The following is a 21,827-nucleotide window of genomic DNA, read 5'->3' as shown; positions in this document are numbered from 1 at the left end:
TACAGCATGCACGCTTCCCTTCATCCAGTACAATCGAAATAAATTAAACCAGTACTCTATACATTGTCTTTCCTTTAAAACACGGAGATTTAAATTACGGCCATAGCTAGATAAATAGCTCTGTATCCCAGCTGACAGTCAGCTGATGCCCTTTGACAGTTGCGAAAAGTTTTGTTTCTGTAGGCTACTCATATGTTAATTAGCTCTCGGAGTGTGCAACCCTATTGGCTCTTCGTCCGAGTCAATTTTCCATTTCCATCCTGACGTCAGGGCAGCTACAATGCTCTTAAACTCATCTGCTGTGTGATCCTTCTAAAAAATCTCCCTAGCAGTCAGCGGCTTAAACGTGCGGGGCTGCACTTTGCCTACTCCCTTACTTTCGGCTGTTCTCCTTCTCCGCGTGCGCAATGTATTCATGAGGAAACCGTAAAGTGTTAAATGTTTGAAATACAAAACCGCCGAATTTCATGCGCTGAAAGAGGACTCCGCTACTCGTGCGCGCGGCACTGGTGTGTCTGTGCAATAGACTCTGCAAAGAAAAACTACTCTCGCACGCCTGCAAGTCCGTGGCTGCAAAAAGGGAAGCTGAAAACCTTATTTTTCAGTTACCAGACAAACGCTTAAAAATCAAACTGGCTCACGTTCTTCCCAACCAACCCAGTTTGACAGCTGCGCTTCACCCCGCTTGGAGGACTGTCAGCAGCAAGAGGATGGCATCAGAGCTGGCAATGAGCAACTCCGACCTGCCCACCAGTCCCCTGGCCATGGAATATGTTAATGACTTCGATCTGATGAAGTTTGAAGTGAAAAAGGAGCCGGTGGAGCCCGATCGCAACATCAGCCAGTGCAGTCGCCTTATCGCCGGGGGATCCTTGTCTTCCACCCCGATGAGCACGCCGTGCAGCTCGGTGCCCCCTTCCCCAAGCTTCTCGGAGCCCAGTCCGGGCTCGGGGAGCGAGCAGAAGGCACACATAGAGGATTTCTACTGGATGTCCGGTTATCAACAGCAGTTGAATCCAGAGGCGCTGGGCTTCAGCCCCGAAGACGCAGTCGAGGCGCTGATCAACAGCACTCACCAGCTCCAGTCCTTCGATGGCTACGCGAGGGGCCAGCAGTTTGCTGGCGCAGCCGGGGCAGGAGGCACCATGGCCGGGGAAGAGATGGGCTCCGCCGCCGCAGTGGTGTCGGCAGTTATCGCTGCGGCAGCCGCTCAGAACGGAGCGCCGCACCACCACCACCACCATCACCACCACAGCAGCGGCCACCACCAGACACCCGGCGGCCAGTCCAACAGCTCTTCTGGGTCCATGCACCCACACATGCGCCTGGATGACCGGTTTTCAGACGACCAGCTGGTCAGCATGACAGTGCGGGAGCTCAACCGGCAGCTACGGGGGGTCAGCAAGGAAGAAGTGATCCGATTGAAACAGAAGAGGAGGACCCTAAAGAACAGAGGCTACGCGCAGTCCTGCCGGTACAAGCGGGTCCAGCAGCGGCACGTCCTGGAGGGAGAGAAGACGCACCTCATAACGCAAGTCGATCACCTTAAAGCAGAGATCTCCAGGCTGGTCCGGGAGAGGGACGCGTACAAAGAAAAGTATGAGAAGCTCATCAGTAACGGCTTCAGAGAAAATGGATCCAGCAGCGACAACAACCCTTCATCCCCGGAGTTTTTCATGTGAGTCTCCACATAATCGTGAAAAGAAAAATAAAGAATATCAGATGAGTTACTCACCCCCGCTTTAAAAAAGTTTTCATTATGAAACTTTTTTTCTTTTTCATTTGGCGCAAATGCCTAATAGACCAAGAACTAATTTGTCCACTTTTTTCTTTTTTCATTTTATACTTTTTTTTCAAGAGTTTGCTCTGCGACTGTTTTTAGATTTGGAGGGCTTTTGTCATCCGTGTTTTTCATTTTGGAGAGGCATATTCATAAAACTTTTTCATCAACTTTTTTTTTTCGCTTTCACACTCAGTAGCCTGTAAGTCAGGATTGTTCATCGTTCATTACATTTGCAGTGTTGAGTAGAATATGATATATTGAAAGTTGTTCCAACTTTATGCCGCAGTATACAAAGTGTGCATGCTTGCACTAAGTATACTTCTCCTTTGAAGTTCATCAACTTGCCCCCTTTTTCATCATTTTACTTTGCAGTCAGTGTACAGTTACGGTCAAAACTGCATCCATCGACAATATGTTTTTGGTATTTTTTTTATATATATATTTTCTTTTTTATATTTTTTTGTCTGCCAAACTAGGAGGATTGCGAGCCTGCCGTTTGACGCCACCTCATCTCATGCTTGCTAATGTGCTGAGCAACAAAAGACTGTATTCATTACAAACTGTTCATTGTTTTTAAAAGAGATGTGTCATTGAACTGCCCTGCATGCTGGACATGTATGGTTTTTGTTTCTGTTTTTTTTTCCTTTTGTTTCTGAGCTTGAATATGTCCTTTTTTATCTGATGACTCCAGCATGGCATTCATACTTCATTTATGGCTTTTTTTCACTTTTTTGGGACAGCAACAAAAAAGTGTCATGACTTCCCACCCCATGTAATCTATACAAGGTAATTTCAGCTGTGTTGCAGCCCTATGCACCATCGGCTGTCATTAGGCTGCGGTGAATGCGCACAGCATTCCTGGTGGAAGTTGATCGGTGGGGAACCATGGTCTGATGGGGGGGGGGGGGGGGGGGGGGGGAGGGGGTAGGGAGGGTGAGAGGAGCTTTACTATTAAGAAAATCACCCATCCCTTTCCTGAAAGTCTAGCCTGTTGCTTAACGCCTATATTGATATTAAAATGTATTCCATTCTGCATTTGAAAACCTTTTGGTTTAGATTGTTAAAGATTGATGCAAGTACAAAGTTGTATCATCTAAGTTGCAGGAGGTGACGTGCTACAGGTTAAAGCATATATTTGTAGAATTAACAAGGACATTGCTGCAAAAAAAGTATTTCGGTTGAGATAAATTGGCTCGGCTCCAGCCTATACAACGAGCAGCACTGAGTGCATAAACAGCGCTTTGCAGCACGCGCCCCAATCAGAAGTGTGTCAGTTCCATTGGTCTCCCCCCACACATTTTTCTATTGTTTTTTCAAACATGAATTGTTGAAGAAGACATTTCTCACAGTTGAAGTCAAAGTTAAATTGCCACGCTTTTGGAAATGTGTGTTATAAACGGTCGGAAGTGTTTTTGGAAAAAATGCAGACACACACACACACTCACACACACACACACACACACACACACACACACACACACACACACACACACACACACACACACACACACACACACACACACACACACACACAGAATCTCGCCTGTAATCATGTGCAAGTTAAGGAGAAGTTATTATTCATCACAGCTCAAGAAGATATGTTAGATTTTCTGTTACGACGTTATCGTAACATTTTGATACTTTATTATCAGTTCAGGAGAGACTGTTGTTTTGTCTTAAACGAACTCAATATTTGCAAAGCAATAACAATTATTATAATCAATGATGTCTGGACATTGTTTGATCGTCAGGGATTGACACCCTGCCTGTACAAAATGAGGGAGTACCATTCGCCAAGAAATCTTGAAAATATGTTAATTAATCGTTCTTCTTATATAGTATATTATATATATTTTGCTGTGCAAAATCATTTCACTCACTAACCATATGTGATGTTCATATGTGCTCGTTTTTCATTTCTTACAATTAAATGATATGCAATAAATGTATGTAATTGTCTTCAATACGTTTCTCACTTTTTTTTTGACTTGTCCTGAATTTTTTGCTTTTGTGATTCGCACACAATGAAAACGGAATCAAAACACGGTGGAGATTACTGCACTATACATTTGAACACTGCAAACGGTTTATGCTGTCGCCATTCACAATGTGTTTTCCTACAACGATTATATAACGGGCCACCCCTGAACCAATCAGAAGAACAACGTTATTTACAAATTCACCCAAACCGATGGAGACAAAAAATAAAATAAAAATAAAAGTAATTCAGGTTTCAGCACTTTTTCCATTTTGAGGTTTGAGTTCTGCATATCAAAACGGTGATAGAGATAGAAGTCCGGTGTTACAGATAAGTTGATGGAACCACGAACAAAGATTAAGACACGCGGTGGCCTACATTTGAATGCACCTTTGTTCTCTCACGCTATTGTCTCATACAGGTTTTATGTTTATTTTATTTTATTCAAAATCCACAAATTAACTGTGGGGGGAAAATTATTCTAACGATATAATAATCCTAAAGCGTTTGGGCTGAGAGTCAAATCTTATTTGTTGCCAGTTTGGTTTGAACATTTCAACTCCATTTCCACTCTTAATCTTCATCTTCACGATCAAATTATTATGTTTAGTGAAATATCATCTTTGTCCATTTTAATTAATTTGATCCATGAATTACACCCTCATATTTGTTTATGGAACTCCAATATGATTTATACATCGTAATTACATCTGGTTAATTCAATTGTGAAATAATGTGACCTGTGGTGTGTGTTCGTGTGTGCGTGCCCGTGCATGTATGACTCTCTCTTTCTGCCGGTGCGTGTATCTGTGTGGGTGTGAGCATGCATGTCTGTTAACTTCAATGTGTGTGTGTGTGTGTGTGTGTGTGTGTGTGTGATGAAGGCAACCACTCAGACACCTATACTCTTCGGGCTGATCTAGCTTGTGTGTGTGTGTGTGTGTGTGTGTGTGTGTGTGTGTGTGTGTGTGTGTGTGTGTGCGCGTGCATGCGTGTGTGTGTGTGTGTGTGTGCAAGTGTGTGTGTGTGTGTGTGTGCGCGCGTGTGTGTGTGTGTGTGTGTGTGTGTGTGTGTGTGTGCATGCATGTGTATGTGTTTGTGTTTGTGCATGTATTTTTCTTCAACAGGATCACATCTCTATGTGCATTTTTTGTGGCAATGCATGTTCTACATTTGCACCCTCCATCGCTTCCTGAAATGCATTTGTACGTGTACTGTGCCCGCTGTTTGTCTCTGTCTCTATGTTCTTCGGACACAGTGTGCTCAGTGACATTAGCCTGTCATCGTTTGGCTTTCCCCCATTTCACCTCACTTTACCCTGGTTGTCAGTGGGCCTGGACATTGGCCTGAAGCAGCCATGCTCTCGATGAGGGGATGCAGAGAGAGAGAGAGAGAGAGAGAGAGAGGGCACAGTCCTGTCAGGCATTTGAGGGGGCGCTTGCAGGAGAAGGTGCCAATGTAAGTCAGTCGCTGTGGTGGGCAGAATGAGACTCAATGCACCCAATCTTGCATTTCACTTGGTGTTTAGACAGCTGATTTTTGGCTGCTTTCAGAATAACGTTTGCACTGCAATGGTGCACTAACCCAAAAGGGCCACTTGTCTGAAATACCAAGAGGAAAAAGTTCTTGCTAAACATTCTGGGGCAAGACATGGCCTTGTGGGGCATCTTGTTTCACTCTTCCAGAACAATTTGTTTGTTGAAACAGGAAGAGCAACGTGTGCCAAAATACACTTTCAAAAAGAAACAGGGAGGTTTTTGAGGACTAGTTCAGTCTGGATTTGTCAGCCCTTTCTGCAACTCGGCTGTGGGCAAAGAATATATACAGGGCACCATTCATATAACAACTTACTACTAATGTTTCAGAGTGTTAACAAAGCACTGAATGATCAACTGGTATTTCTCTCGTCCAACATATAGTCTTTCCAGTTCAGAATTTCATACTTGCTCAATTTTTAAAAGAAAGCACTGTTCTGCACTATCCGTGATGATGTGCTACAAAGCTTGTCAAAAGAAAACAAAAAGATAAGAAGAAAAACAAGAGCAGCAGCCAGCCAGTGTTAACCCCACTCTTGTGTCCCCACTCTGTTTTGTGTGATTTCCTCTGAGGGGCTTTTGCTGCTGCTGTGGCTGTGGTGGCTGATTTGCCTAGAGTGAGGGGAGAGACTGAGACAATAGTCGGGGCTTGGGCTGAATTAAATGATTTTGCTGATGATTAATAGTGGTGTGGGCCACTGGCTCCTGCGATGTAGAGATGATAAATCGTGAGTGCGGCTCGGTGCAGCTGTGCCAGTGTTGGGTCTTAGCATGCACACACACCATGCAATTTACAGCCAAGCCGCTCTCCTTCTTCCTCAATTTATCTAATTACCTCTATTTGATCGGAGCAGTGGGCGCTGCTGTATTTTTTTGATATTTCTCAAATTAACCACAACAACAATGTATTGGATGACTTTATACAGGGAGGATAATTGTTTGCTTTTCACTGCTTTAATGAACACGTACTTGCTATTTAAAAGAGAAAACATTTTTCTTTTCTTTATGAGGGAGTCAGGCTTTGAGTTTTCTAAAGGCCATGCATTTGTTTGGTCTATTTTATTATGAGTTTAGATTGGCATACAACTTTTTATTTTTTTAAAGTTGGTTTTGGTTATAGGCTGTCCCTGTTAGACTATTTAGCTTGTTTATGTTGATTGTTTCATTATTGGGACGGATCAGTTAGTGCTCTAATGTCCATGGACTGCAAATGAAAACACACACGCCAGCCTACACCCACCAGTACAAACGCAAAATACACACATAAATATTAAATGGCCCTGCATAGATTTGGCCCAGTCTTTTGCATGACGATGCTTGTGTGTTTTTGTATTCTGGCACTCATCTGACTCGAATATGCTTCAGTGTCCCGGCCAAGCGACACTTGCGTGAAGACAGATCTAATTTGCAAAAAGATGTTTCCTTGGTATATGTGTGGAACCGGTGCACAATGGTTATGTAAGTGATAAATCTATTGATTTTCCAATGATGCACTCATATGGAACATTGGCGCTATGCGGGCTGACAACATAAGATGCAGCACAATGTTCACTCAAGGAGCAGTGCAGCCAGTTGACAAACCTAAAAATAAGAGCTGGTTGGGGGTCTGAATTCTTGCAGGCTTTACATGGTGCCAGGGGAAGGGCCGGAGAGGATTTGTTGTGCTGTTTGTGTGTGATTCTGCATCTCTTAACTCACAGCACCCGGTGTGTGATGTCGATTAGTGACTGTGTGGATCCACTAAAATGCTTGCTTTTGTGTGTGTGAGTGTGAGTGTGTATGTGTGTGTGTGTGTGTGTGTGTGTGTGTGTGTGTGTGTCTCCTGTCGTCTTTTGGAGAAGCAGAGGATGAGCAGAGGTCAAAAGTTACAGCTCACAAGGCTGCTCTCAAAGTCATTAGAGTAATCCCTGCCCTGGGGAGCTCATGCTCATTTCCCCCTGCCCAGATCCCTCTGAATAAGATGTAAATGCACATCTGACATGCAACAGCACACAGTCAAATTTAGGATCAATTGCTGACATTTTTTTAATTTTTACCCATTTCCTGTATTTCACCACTTTCTCAAAAATGACACTCTCACAGTTTACATTTTTCTATTTAAATAATATATCATTAGTTGATGTATTTGAATTTACTCTAGATTTAATAAAAACAGGCTCATATAGAGAGGTTATAAATACACAAACAGTGTTTAAGTTTTCACATGTAGCACAAAAGCCAAATATTATCTAAAATGTGCGCAGAACACGAAGGACATATGGAACTCAGCCGAAGACTGGCAAGTTGAGTTTCATTCTGCCAAACATTTTCCTTACTTCCTCTCCTGTAGCTGAACAGAAAAAGCAACAGAGTCACTGTCAATTGGAATGAATGATAATAACAGTACGCTTTTGTACTGGTTTAACTGACTGTGGCACTCATGATGATTACAGTCAGCACTACATTTTATTCTCACACTGCGTCATTCAACACATGTTTTTTGGTGTTTGCAAAGACATAACAAAACAACCAGGCAGCAATCACAATGATTTTTTTTCTTTTTGCGGAGGGATTTATTCATCCTCTCTATAGTGCAATGAATCCCAGAGTATTGAAACATTTTAATTCATTACGTTTTTTTCATGCATCATTCAAACACATATCTTGGCAAAATAAAATAAAAATTACATTTTGTCATTTTTGAAATATGGAAATATCACAAAGCTCAGATCATGTTTAGTATAACTGTATTACAATCGGGGCACTGTGCATTTTTGATGATAAGTTAACTTTAGCCTTTTACATGAAATTGATACATTTATTTTTTCTTTCTTTTAAAGAAAAAAATTAAGTAAGGATATTGTAATCTAATTTTAGTGTATACAATATATTCAATCTTCAGACTATTTTTCTCCGTGTCAAATTCAAAAGGTTTTGATCATGTACGACTGTGGCAGTAGTCAGGTGTCTCAGGGTGACCAGGTGCAGTCACATCTGCAAATGCTGAATGGTCTGTTCGGATGCATAGCAGATACAGAGACAAAAAGCAATCCCCTCACTGCACAGTGTACAGTATATATGAGAGCTAGAGTACAGACACACTCACTTCTTTAGAACTAAACACACATCAGGGATCAATTAAGATCCTTATTCTATTTATTTATTTATCACAGTACACTTTGCTCTTTCAATACATTTCTTTCTTTCTTTGAGGCCGAAAGTCAGAGCGTGCTTCAAATAGACATTAAGCGGATACGTGTGGTGTCATTAGAGAGTTGTCCTTGAAAGACTGGCTGCAGGTTATGTTGGTAATGAGCTGGTTGGGACTTGCCGGGGTAATTTTATATGTCTGTAAATGGACCTAAACCAAGGGCCTGTGACTTAAATAAATGCAACGCCATCTCTCAGCAGTCCCATTACAACAAATAGTCAAATACATAAATACAAAGAGGGATTGTGGTCTTGTAAAGTGGCATACGGTTTTTAAAGTGTACTGACAAAATATATATATACAGAGATATATATGAGCACAATCACAATTTTCAAATCATAAATATAAGGTTTTCTGGCATTTGACGTTAATGTCTTTGTTGTAACTTTTAAAAAGTTTTTTTTTCTTAATAAAAATTGCTAAGGGACTAAATAAGGATTTCAAGAGAAAATCAAAGATCAATCTTCAGCAAGTGTACATTAATGTCAAATTTCCATAATTTGTGATGGGTAATATGTGCCAACATGTCCATTGTAATCTTTAGCATTTGTTAGGCCTTTTTGTCTTTTTCAACATAGGGTTCTTTTAAATTGAGGTAGTAATATCACCATACTGCATCATGACTGTTTTTCCCTGCTGGCTCCATACACTCTGCAGGGCCTGAGTTATGTGGCATTTATATGAAAGTCCAATGATTTAAAATTTCCCTCACTGCAGTAGTTTAATGTATTTCCACAAGTGTCATTTTCCACCTCGTTTTAGAGGGACCGTGCTGCTTGGCGCGTCAGTGCACCGGGAGCTAAGAGCTAATGCTAATGTTTCCACTTGTGTAGCAACATTTATCGGGGATATGAATGACTCTATTTGGACCTGCCTAGAGGAACATGCTTAGCCGCCTGTGTTTTGAGGTCTGGGTGCTTATGTAAGTGTCTGTGAGGTAGTAGGGAAGGCAGACATTACCGGACTCCACTATTTACTGTACTTGTCTGCACGATAAATGTCCTCCCTTTTAGAATAATTAATTGTGTAATTTAAATTAAACTATTTAGCTTTTGCCACGGCACTCTGTATGCTTAGATATTTTAGTTGTGTCTCATGTGGTTACAGTGTTTTGATACATGGGTTCTGACTGCAGAATCTATTTGCATGCAAATTTTTTTTACATTCCCCTCCCCATCAAACGCTTACTATGATACATGTACTGTGTTTCGCCAGACATACAAGGTGAGTGAGTGAATCTTGCTCGGAATAGATCTACTTGTTGTTTGTGTGTGTGTGTGTGTGTGTGTGTGTGTGTGTGTGTGTGTGTGTGTGTGTGTGTGTGTGTGTGTGTGTGTGTGTGTGCGTGTTTGTGTGTGTGTTTATCTGTCTGTCTGACAGGCAGAGTGACACACGGCAAAATAGAAAAAGACAGCATTTGCCATTAATTCATCCCCTAAATGTTTTTGTCCCATCTTATCTGCTCCTTCAGGTCATCGAGAAAATTCCTCCATCTGTGATTTCAAGCCCCCGTCCCTGCGTGCCCTTGGCTCTCTGAGGTAAAACACTCTTTACTTGATCTCTCTCAGCTTTCATACCGTATGTAATTTCAACTTCATAACAGTGAGTGATGCCCACAGGATACAAGTCCTTTCAAAATAATCACAGTACTCAAGCATGATTATAATACTCTATGTAGTACTTTAACTGGTCATGTTGTTTCCTTTTTTCAATTATAAACCTACACAAAGAAATCCATATTCATTATGTATTAAATATACTTGCATATAGAGAGTGGATACATTCACCACACAAGTGTGTATAGCATATAACAGGTGTCTGTTAGGATTTTATAATGGATACTTAATGTACCATAGCTTGTCGATTCTGCCTATTCATCTGCTGAAGAACACACGGCTTCTCTAGTTCGACTAGTATGTCTCTATCACATTGCTCTCTATCTCCCTATCAATGCCATAACTTTGCCAAGTGATGTTTGTGATTACCCACTTCATTCAAAAACCATGACGAAAAGACGAAATGCACAACACAACACGGAAACAAAGTTTTGCGTTGTGCCAGATGAACAGCACCAACCATCATATTATCGCCACTCAATCACACAGGAATTTAAAAGGTTCAGATTTTGTGAAAAAAATAGAAAATAAATAGCGATTCTCGGAAAGCAAGGCAGATTGAAGAATTGGCTTCTAGTCCTCAAATCAATTGACAGAGAGGAACGTGTGCAAGTGTATATTGGAGTCCCAATCTTTCCTGTTATGGTTTCATGTATTGTTCCAACCCCCCCCCCCCCCCCCCACCCCCACACCCGCTCTGTGCTGCGCTTGGTTATGACACAAACAGAGATGAGAGATGCTATGAGCTTGTGTGTGTTCATTCACTTCCCCACCTTGGTGTTTTTTTTTGTATCCAGTGTTATTTACTTGATTGTGTCTAAGTGGGGCACGGGATCAGTAGCTGGCCTTTCTCCAGCTCCACTTAACTTCAGGAGGGGGTGGGGGGGGGGGGAAGCAGGACAAAAGCCATCAGGCAAGACAAGGACAAATCATCTTTAGATGAAGTGTTTTAAGTGCTCCGACTCTCCCCTCCCCAACGTCACCGCCGTGAATTAGGTGCCCTCTGCTCGCCGCCGAGGGGTGTGGAGTATAAACAATGCCAGGGGGAACGGATGTTAAACGAATGAAAGTGGAAAACCATGAGGGTGTCTATCTTAGTCGGCCTCGTAAATCTCAGCCTCCCTTTGCTTTGCCTTGCCACGCCGCTTGCTTGCTTGCAGCTGTACTGATGTTGCGCTCCGACGACCTGCCAGCCAAAGCTTAGATGAGTGAGGCTGTGTGTGTGTGTAGGCTGTATATGTGGTCTGGTCGATGGGTGTTCTTCTCAGTGGTTTTAACTATGGCAGCAGACATCGAAGGGAGAGAGAGAGAGCGCCATGTCTTTGTTTTATGCAAATCCCATGCATATGAGGTGTGTGTGTGTGTGTGTGTGTGTGTATGTGTGGGGTGGGGGGGGGGAATGAGCAGTCTGGCCACGTAGCTCCAGTATAGGACAGGCTGAGTGATGGAGACGGAGAGAGCCAGGTCTCTGTGTCCTTGCCTGGGGAAATCGTGTCCTGACTCCGGCCAGGACTGCCTTATAGACACCAGCAGGACACCGTGTCACTGCACCTCCTCAACCCCAACCTACTGTATGCAAGAGAAAAAAAGATTTTTTTCCCCCCTACACAAATGTATTTACTCTTGAGATGTTGAGTTGGCAAAGGTAGATAAAGTGAGGTTAAGGTTGGTGTGAGACTGACGGTGTGTCTCACCTGACGACCCATTGTGTGTGTGTTTGTGTGTGTGTGTTGTGTGTGTGTGTGTGTGTGTGTGTGTGTGTGTGTGTGTGTGTGTGTGTGTGTGTGTGTGTGTGTGTGTGTGTGTGTGTGTGTGTGTGTGTGTGTGTGTGTGTGTGTGTGTGTGAGTGTGTGTGTGTGTGTGTGTGTGTGTGTGTGTGTGTGTGTGTGTGTGTGTGTGTGTGTGTGTGTGTGTGTGTGTTATAAGGGAAGGCACACCTGGAGGGGGTTCTTCGTGCAAAGACACAATGGAGTTCAGAGCCCAGCAGGGAGTTGAAGGACCCTGAATATGCTGACAAAGATAAGGCGCCAGGTGCGTGTACTGTATATGCACCGTAAGTGTATGGAACAGGCTGTGAGAAAGGGAGCTGAGTGCAAATATAGATTGGGGAAGCAGGTTTGTGTGTGTTTATTCGGGTTTGTGTGTGTGTGTGTGTGTGTGTTTGTGTGTGTCTAAATATGTGCATGTGTTTGTGTGCGAATGCATCAGCATACTGTAACTAGTAAGTCCACCGACTATAAGGCCTGTTGGTTTGGGTTGAAACCTGCTGAATCAGTGTCACACCACATCATCATCATCGTCATCACAGCAATCTGTTTCCCAAACTTCGCAGGTGTCTTTTGCTTCCTTATAATCAGTGTACTTTATCTAGTGCAGTCAGTTCAATCTTGAGAATGTTTTCTAAATAGTTTTGTTCCCAGGTCCTCTCTCTCTCTCTCTCTCGCTCACTCTCGCTCACCTCTCCTTTAGAGCTGCTGCGTGTTAACGGTAGCAGAGGCTCTTCTATCACAGAGAGAGAGAGATAGAGAGAGAGAGAGATCGCTCTATTTCTGGGTGCCAGGATGTTGGTCTCAAGTCGTGGAGGGCAGATGAAATCGATCCAGATTGACCTGCCATGTGGAGGAGAAAATGAATGAGATAGAGGAGGGGTGCAGAGGCCATAGAGAGGGGGGGTGGGGGTATCAGCCCAGAAGTACGAAAACAACCTCCGGCTCCATATGGGTCAAAAGTCAAGGGAAGATTTATTCAAGACTGGGTGGTGTGTTATCTCCCCCCCCCCCCCCACACACACACACACACACTCCCTTCTCTCCTTCTCTCATGCTGCACCTGCCTCTCAGAAAAGGAGTGAGAAACTGGAGACTGCTCAGGAGGAGCTGGCTATATTTAGCCCTTGGTGACCAAAGACGTCGTGGTCTAACTTTAAAGTTAAAAATACAGATATCCATGTACAGTGAGACGGGCCACAGTTTTGCGTCATTGCACAAGTTGGGTCAGCTTGGAATGACCAATGAAGTAATGAAGATACTGTATATTCTCACTGGTAGACACATTTCTCCTGCATTAGTACTACTACTACTAAAAGGATTCTATTCCAAAGTGTAAGCATAAACATTAAACTGAAAATGGCCATCTCAAATTTGACGCCTGTTTGTGAGAATGATACTGTCCAAGCATAGGGGAAAGGAAGACAGAAAGGGAAAGATGTATTGCCGCATTTGTCTGTGAAGTGCTGCTGGATTTAGCCCAGTGTGTGTGTGTGTGTGTGTGTTTGGGCAGAGCTCCACTTTGCTAATTATTTTCCTGTGGCAGAGTTCTCAGCGTGGCGCTCCTCTCTCGCTCTGAGAAGAGAGGCTCAGCGGTAAGTGCTTAGTCAGCCCTGCTCTGGGTGTGAGATATTGTTGGGTCTCTGGTGGACAGTCGGGGACGGGGACGGCAAAGGATCATGGGAGACATGGAAAGAGGGCAGAAACCTTTTGAGGTGAGGGGCAGGCCGCCCGTCATCACCCCATCAAGAGGAAGGGCAGTAAAACATACTTGTGAAGTACTGTATATGCCTCAGACGTCATCATCATGAGGCAGTTTTGCTTTTGTGATGACCGTATGCCACTTGCAAAGGCCTGACAAAGTCCAGAACCTGGACAATGTGGGGAACAGCTGTAAACTGTCACCTTTATGCCTTGTTTAAATTGAGCAGCAAAGTTCGGTTCGGCACAGCACAGTTCGGCAGGCCACATTAACCCTAGATCTGGCCTGTGTCCCCACTGTTGACAGCACCCTTACTTGATAGGTGGGTTCCATGCCGGGTGGCGATAGCAGCGGTCAGAATATACAGTCTATGGGTCAGAGCCGTTGATCGAACACTGTCCACAGCTGCTATGTAACTATCGTGATATCATAGCAGCAGGACAGCCCACTGATTAACTTAATGAAGAGGTGAAACGCCACACAATAAACAAAGAGCTGCGCGCCAAAAATGTTCTCTAAACAGAAGACTTCACTCTTGCCGAGGAGACTACAAACTGCGGTTTATCTCTCACACGGTAATGATTCTGTTTACCCACCAAGGGACTGCAGTGTGTAGCTCTTTTGGTACCCCAACCAAAGGGTGACAAAAATACCAAACCGAACTGCACCGCTCAGTGGGAACGAGGCGTTAGTGTTTATATTGCATTGATCTATGTGACAATCCGTCCGTCATTTGTTCAGTCTAGAAGAAACCGTCTCCGCTCTCTGTTTCCCTACTCCATCTCTATTTATACTCCAATGTCAAACTTGTCTTTCTTCCTACTGTATCTCTCCCCCTCTGTTTACACAGCTCCTCCTCTTGTGTCTGCCCTGCTATCCTCCAAATGACTCTTCTCCTCCTCCCAAACAAACTTAGCTTCCTCCATCTCACCCTGTGCTCCCAACGTCACTTCCCCTCCCTCCCTGTGCGACACACTGCACCTGCTTCCCTCTCTCTCTCTCTCTCTCTCTCTCTCTCTCTTTCTCTGCTCCCTCTCTCCAAACGTCACCGTTTCCCCCCAGTCCCTCCCTCCCCCTCCACCCCTATATTCTCCCCCTCGTTAGCTTGATGAATGGCTTCGCTGCGGGGAAAGTGCTGATTTTCATCCCTCTGTCTGATTTCTGCTGGCTGTTATTAATTTCAAACACTCAGAGAAAAGCAAGTGAGTCAATAAATAAGGAAATGAACACACTTCATTCTGCCATATACGGCTCGCCCGCTCTCTCTCTCTCTCTCTCTCTCTCTCTCTCTCTCTCTCTCTCTCTCTCTCTCTCTCTCTCTCTCTCTCTCTCTCTACGAGTCATTCAGTCCAGGATGCGGGTAACTCTGTGGAGGCCAGGCCTGCATTTATGCTGATAGAGTTCAGCTCCAATCACAACACGTTATAGTATTTCCTTTTTTTAAATCAAGAAGAAAAAAAAAATGTGCGGTACCACTGCATCATATCGAATGTTGTCTTGAGTATTTTCAGTATCTCGCGCCACTCAGACAAACCAGAGGGAGACAGCATGGCACAAAGTTAATGACTCTGAAGAGACCCGCAGTGTCCTCTCTCATCTTTCATCTTTCACACTGGTGCACCATTTAAGAAATGTATACACAGAGTGACAATGGGAAGAGAGAGAGACAGAGAAGTTGCATGGTAAAAGAGAGGCAACGAGAAGCAACGGGCTAACAGAGTTATTGCAGCACATTAAACGATGCTGTCCGCACAGTGTGGCTGGGGCTCTATGTCTAAGTGCACATTACTTACATTCCAGGCTTAATGCATTGTGCTAACATCTAACACAAATATCCTCAGAGACAATACCATTCTCTCTCCGTCTTTTTTTTTGGCTGCCAGACAAGAACACTTGCACCAAAAGTTGTTATTCTCCTATATTATGTATTTAATTAAAATGAGTTAGGATATGTAATCAAAACCAGGATCGCCATAATGCATGCACAGGCGCAGACATTAAAAAATCCGAGATACCATCACGCTGTTTATAAAGTGTTAAGACAAACAGTCTGGCGGAGCATCCTATTAATACCCGTCTGTGACGCACACACGTCCTCAGTGTTGTCTGCAGCCACGAGGCTTATGTTTTCCTTGGCTCGGACAATTAAGCCATATTTGGTATCACGCGTAACATACGAGCAGATTTGATTAGAGCCAACACTTAGTTAATTTGCTGGTACATTCATGACACCTCAACTAATTTGTTGATTTGAGCTTCAGAGGGACCTTCCTTCTGTGATATGGTTGTGTGCTAAGAAATTAAATATAGTCTCCCCCACCATAGGTGTGGTGTGAAAGTAAAAGCATTAGCCTTTAACCTAACCCTTGCCTTAAAGTTTCAAAATGTCTGGATTTTGCAGTTTTATGCTGACACATAAAGAGAGACTTCATAGAGACTTCGGTACTGCATCACTCTTTATTTCAGTGAAGCAAGTCTTATTTGTGCCAAGTGTTGTGGTTTTGACGACTGGCAGCCAATGGATTCCCAGAGCGTCTGCTGCAGCAGCATCCATACGCTGAATACGCTTACAGCATGTGAGAATAAATATTGATACGGAAGAAAGATAAAAGCAAAGTTAACGATTGAGTTTGTTAAGGTCTCTTTTTCCCAGACCTTGTGCAAGACGCTGTGTCCAGTGGCGAGGGAAACATTAATAAAATACTGCCCTGTACAAAATGTACACTGCTGTAAATACCCCATTGAGTTTCTGTCATTCTTCATTCAATCTATAAATACGTAAAATATTCTGAAAGTGGAATATGAAGACATCCGAACTTAACCTCTATGGAGTGGTAGTAGAGGGGAGAAGAGGAGAGGAGAGGAGAGGAGAGGAGAGGAGAGGGAGAGAGAGAGTCAAGGCTGTATATGTAGCTGCAGGGGTAGTGGAGCCTGTATGTCTGCTTCATGGCTCCGTGAGCGCAGACATAACTATTGTGTTTACAAGGCTGAGTTGCTCTTACTGTTAAATTATTGGGGTGGGGGTGCGTTAAAGGAGGAGGAACCGAGGAAAGGGGTTGGAGGGGGGAGTAAATATTTGTTTCCAACCCCCACACCCCCCTCTCATAGTTCTGGCTAACCAGGCTAAAGGAATGCTCTTTGCGTTTTTATAATTACAGAGTTTGCGTATAGTGTCACACTTGGAGAGTACATGGCCTCAGAGACCCCTGCTCTCTGCAGACACCATGTCGTGACTGGGCATTTTATTAAAATGTGTGTGGAAGCTAAAGGAGAGGAGAGCAGCATGTCACCGCAGCACTGAAGAGGCATGTTCAGTTAACGGCTGTTTGATTTGCGTGCAAGGTTACTCTCTCACGTGTAACACATGGCAGGCCCGGCCAGACCTAAACTGTGAAGTGATGTCAGTCGGTCGCCCTAGCTAGCTCGCTGTCATCTTTTTGCCTGGTTTGGAAAGAGTGTGTGACCCCTGGGAAAGAATGTTGTGGCCGCGACAAACACAGAAATGCAAGAGAGACCCACAGTCCTCGTTTGCGTGCTCTTTCTTCGAACTTAGGAAACTGTCTTTTTCCTCGCTCTCCATCTCTCTTTCTCTGTCTTTCTCTCTCTTTCTCTCTCACTCACACACATGCATGCACACACACACACACGCACACACACACACACACACACATACATGCACAGACACACATGCACACGCACGCACCAGTGTTAATTTCGTTGACTAATAATATGACAAAAAATATTAGTCAACTAACCTTTTTCACGGATGTAAACTAAATAAAAGCTAAATAAAAAGGCAGATATGATGACGAAGACTGAGACGAATATAACGGACACTATAGTCAACGAATAGGAACGATATGAAAATGTTAGGGCGGGACGAATGGAGAAGAGATCCAATCAGAACTACTCTTTTTGTGGGACAAGTTGGGAAGAAATCCAATCAGGGCAAAGCAGTGAATGCAACCATGTGTCGGTGAAAATCGACGAGAGACCTCGGCAGTGTGAGCGGGTGGAGTGAGCCGCTGTGCAGAAAAACTCTGTGGTTTGATGGACAAAATGATAGACAGGGATATCCTGCCCGTTAACGTTGTCTAGGGGAACGGCTAAGTTCCGCAATCTGTTTGTAGTAGGCTGTGTCTCGAGCTTGAATACACATAGCCATGTCCCCAAACTGACTGCGCAACTATATAGGAAATGAACTGCGAAACTGCCGCCTCCCTCCGTTAGTTTCTGTTTTCACCCATAGGCCTAAGTTACAATCAACTCCGACGCATGGACAGCGTTCAATTAAAACCCCTAATTTTATTATCAAAAAGGCGTTGATGCAATAGAAGTCCGAACACACGGCAGCAGTGTTGCTTAAAGGAAAGCGCAGTTGCTCACTTTTGTCAGCGCCTTAACTGCGTGCCCAGGGGCGGCCTTAGTGATCTCGGGGCCCGTTTCAAGACCTAGTGTGTGGCCCCCCACTTATTTTTTTTATTTTCTTTATTTTTTATTTTTTATAAATAATGCTTGTGCATGCTCCCCGCAAAAAGAAAAAAGATTGTGGAATCCAGTTGGTTCATAGACAGATCATGAGATAATGGGCCCCCGGGCACAGGCTCTTAAAGCCCCTCCTCCCCCCATCCAGTCAGGTACACTGATTTCATGTGAGATTATTAGGATAGAATAGAATACATGTTTTGTATTACAACCATTAAATCTGTGTCTGTATTGCATATTCAAAACTTAATGCCATTCAATGAAGAAAGAAACACTTAGTCGACTAAGTATGCGGTATATTTAGTAAACTAAAATATGTTTACATTTAGTTGACTAAGACTAGACTAAGACTAAAATGTGTCAGATGACTATAATAGGACTAAGACTAAATGGTGTGATATTCAAAAGACTAAGACTAAATCAGAATATGCTGCCAAAATTAACACTGGCACGCACACACACACACACACACACACACACACACACACACACACACACACACACACACACACACACACACACACACACTGCCGCTTCTGTTTTGAACACACACCATGGCGCATCTTCACTGTGCTTTGCAGTGCTCTTATGGTTTTCCTTTCCTCTGTGCGACCTGGCCATTAAAGGAGAGCGATGAGTTCACAGCTGATAGTCTCTGGTTGCGAGCAGCGGAGAGCAGTGTAGGATGACATTATCGGAAGCAGCTGCATATAGATACTAAAAAAAAAGAGAGAGAAGAAGACACAAACAGAAAGAGAATACTATGGCGCACTTCTCTCAGTATAAACTTCTGTCTGCTTGGATTACACTAATGACCCCTGACAAAACCATAATAAGACACACGCATCTCTATGGACACTAGCCATGACCAGAGGAATGGCTCTGGTGTTTACTTTCCAATGTGACATTCTGTAGTGGGGAGACTCTTGTTAACACAAAAAAACTAAAAGCATCATTAGTTCCCCCGCTGTGTCCTTAAACCAATAGGTCATGGTAAGAAGAAGAAGAAGAAAAACGGGTGAGTAAATGCATTCTCAATATACAGTACAAGCCAGTGTGCCACAGATTGCATTAGAGAGAGAGAGAGAGATGTGATGGAGAGGGACAAAGCTTTCCGTCGGTCTCTGTGGCTGGAGTGGAATAGTTGTGGTGACAGGTTGTGACAGCTGAGGGAGCGAGGGAGCAGGAGAGCAGTATCACTCCAAAATCCCCAGAAAACAGAGAGGAGGGAAGAGAGTAATTTAGGATGAAAGTGCCTGCCGCGGCTTCTCTCACCGTCCGTCTGTTTACGTTGCCTTTTATCAAATACTAGACACATGCACGCCGAAAAACACATGTGAACAAGTCTTTCTCTGACACACACACACACACACACACACACACACACACACACACACACACACACACACACCTTGGGTAACATATATGTATTGTCTGAATTTGTTATTAACTCTCTTGACATTATGTTATCATAATGATTCCAGGATAATGTATTACAGGTGGAGTTTGATTATGGACTACGCTTGTTGTCAAAAATAATTTTTGGTCAATTTGTGAATATCTCCTCAAAATGCGCTACCTGTCTGTACTTTGTGTGCACTGAAAATAAATCTGGTGCTAATACACAGTCTAAGCTCTGTTACTTGCTATGGTGGCCCCCCTTTGTTTACATACACTTTGTTTGCATACCAGTTTACAGAGCTGGGACCACCTTTAATAATACTGGTTCCTTGGCTATAGATCCCTGAGTCAACACATATCAAACACATATGCCATATAGCAGAATTAGATGCACACAGGACAACTCTCACTTGCCGACTCTCATTTCCTTCCTCCCCCCGTCTCTTGATAGTATCCCTAATAGACCCTTCTCTCTCCCTGTGGCACACTGTGCTGTTGCAACACCTATACCGTTGCTTTAATGAGATGTCTGTTTCGCCGCCACCGTGTGTGTGTATGTGTCGGTATGAGTGTGAGTGTGTTTGTTCATTGTGTGTGTGTGTGTGTGTGTGTGCCTGAGAAAGAAAGATGTTAGCGATCCTTGTGGCCCTGTTTATCTCCACCCTTGTGTTGGAGTATAGAGGGAGGTCAGAGGCAGGGCTGCCTGGATCCGTCTCCATTCCCACGGCTGCTGTCTCACAGGCACACTGGTCACAGGAGGATGAAAAGACTATGGATTTTTTTATTTTTTTTACTCCTCCTCCTCCCCACACACTCACCACAGCAGGAAGATTAGACACAAGATGAGCACAGCCTGGCCCATTCAAAGCAGCTCTAAGCCCAACACTGTGAGGCATCTGACCCGAGCTCTCTGGTTCACGGAGCACACAAGTATACATGTACGCCGGGTGCACGCAAGCATGTATAAACACACACACACACACACACACACACACACACACACAAAATCAACTAAAGCGAGAGATTGCTTGGGTTCACTTTTCCGGTTCAGAGCTTGGTCATACAGTGCCTGGGTGTTAAACACTGACCCCTGGCCTCTGTATATTAACGCGCTCCGAGCACACACACACACACACACACACACATAAACAAAGACAGAAATAAGCACTCATGGCAACTCGCCAGCAGGCCCACGTGGAGGCCGACAGTTGCATGTGTATCAAGATTTCTCCAACATATCGTTTTGGGGGGGAAACTTGATAGACAATGCACAAAGGTTTGGGGATGGGGGTTGCCGAATGTGAGAGGCAAAACTAACTGATGCAGGCAAAGAGAAACAGGGAGATAAAATGCAAAGCTCCGCTGCTGTCCCTTGCAATTAAAATAATTTGGGTACAATTTGAGAAAGGCCTGAGCAGATAAGTCTTGTCCCTCCTCCTCCTCCTCCTGAAGCAGAATGCATGAGAGGCCCTCATGACAGAAAACTGACACAGTGTACACTGATAGCTGCTACCATATGGCCGTCTCCTCTCTTCTCAATTTCTTCCACTTGCAGCTCTTGCTTCGGCACAAACATGTACATATGCATGGACTCACGTGCACACACACACACACACACATACACGTGCACACACACACACACACACACACACACACACACACACACACATATACACACACACACACATACAGTTGCTATAGGTTATACCAAGTTTGTGAAAGGGCAGCAGCTACATTTAATATTGAGTATCGGCTCAAATGTGAGCTGGTCATTTTTCTTGGGAAATGTACTTACTATATGTGTCTGCATGGGCATGCAGTTACTATAAGGCATAATCCAGTTTCTCTTTCTCTCTCTCTGTATATATCTCACCTCACCTGCAAAATAAACGTTAAGCGTTTGGCTTCCTTATTGAAACTAGTGATGGAAAATTTGATTAAAAAAAATACAAGAGATATAGAGAGAGAAAGTGAGAGCTGAGGGAGCACACACCAGAAAAAAAAGTGTGGGCGAGCGGCAAAGCAAAACTAAACAGTGACTGAAACTTAACATATGATCTCTCTTTCAAAAATAGCAATAGATAAAACTCGAAACTCCTAGGTAGTGGTCATGCACGCAACAACAAACACTGCTACAGTTTACTTGGCCAGAGTGATGCCATAGGTGAGGCATCTTGCAAATATTTGGGCATGTTTGATGTGGATGGGACTTGGTCATGTCACGGCTGCGTTGCTTGGGAACAGCGGGGGTGGACCTTCTGAAATCATTGCGGCGCTGAGAAATTTGTATGCTAATCTGACTTGAGTCTACAGTATGTCGAACCTGACTTGAGTCAATATTATCTGTAAATAGGTGCCTCCCTTAACAAGA

At 43.8% G+C, this 21,827-nt stretch overlaps 1 protein-coding gene across 1 annotated transcript in view; it reads left to right on the top strand.

The window, feature by feature from the left end:
• Positions 1-710: 710 nt before the first annotated feature.
• Positions 711-21,827, top strand: part of mafa (MAF bZIP transcription factor a) — a gene marked incomplete at its 5' end in the record, with an annotated part of 76,469 nt that continues 55,352 nt past the window's right edge. Inside the window, 2 exons of the mRNA XM_080033673.1 lie at positions 711-1,678; positions 9,958-10,024. Of these exons, the coding sequence (XP_079889799.1) occupies positions 711-1,678; positions 9,958-9,985 (996 nt within the window). The 3' untranslated portion in view covers positions 9,986-10,024. The remainder of the gene's footprint in view (positions 1,679-9,957; positions 10,025-21,827) is intronic.

Source organism: Ammodytes marinus (genome assembly GCF_949987685.1).
Source record: "Ammodytes marinus genome assembly, chromosome: 1".
NCBI lineage: Eukaryota > Metazoa > Chordata > Actinopteri > Uranoscopiformes > Ammodytidae > Ammodytes > Ammodytes marinus.
Note: the sequence above shows the minus strand (reverse complement) of the source record. Positions and strands in the feature narration are given on the sequence as shown.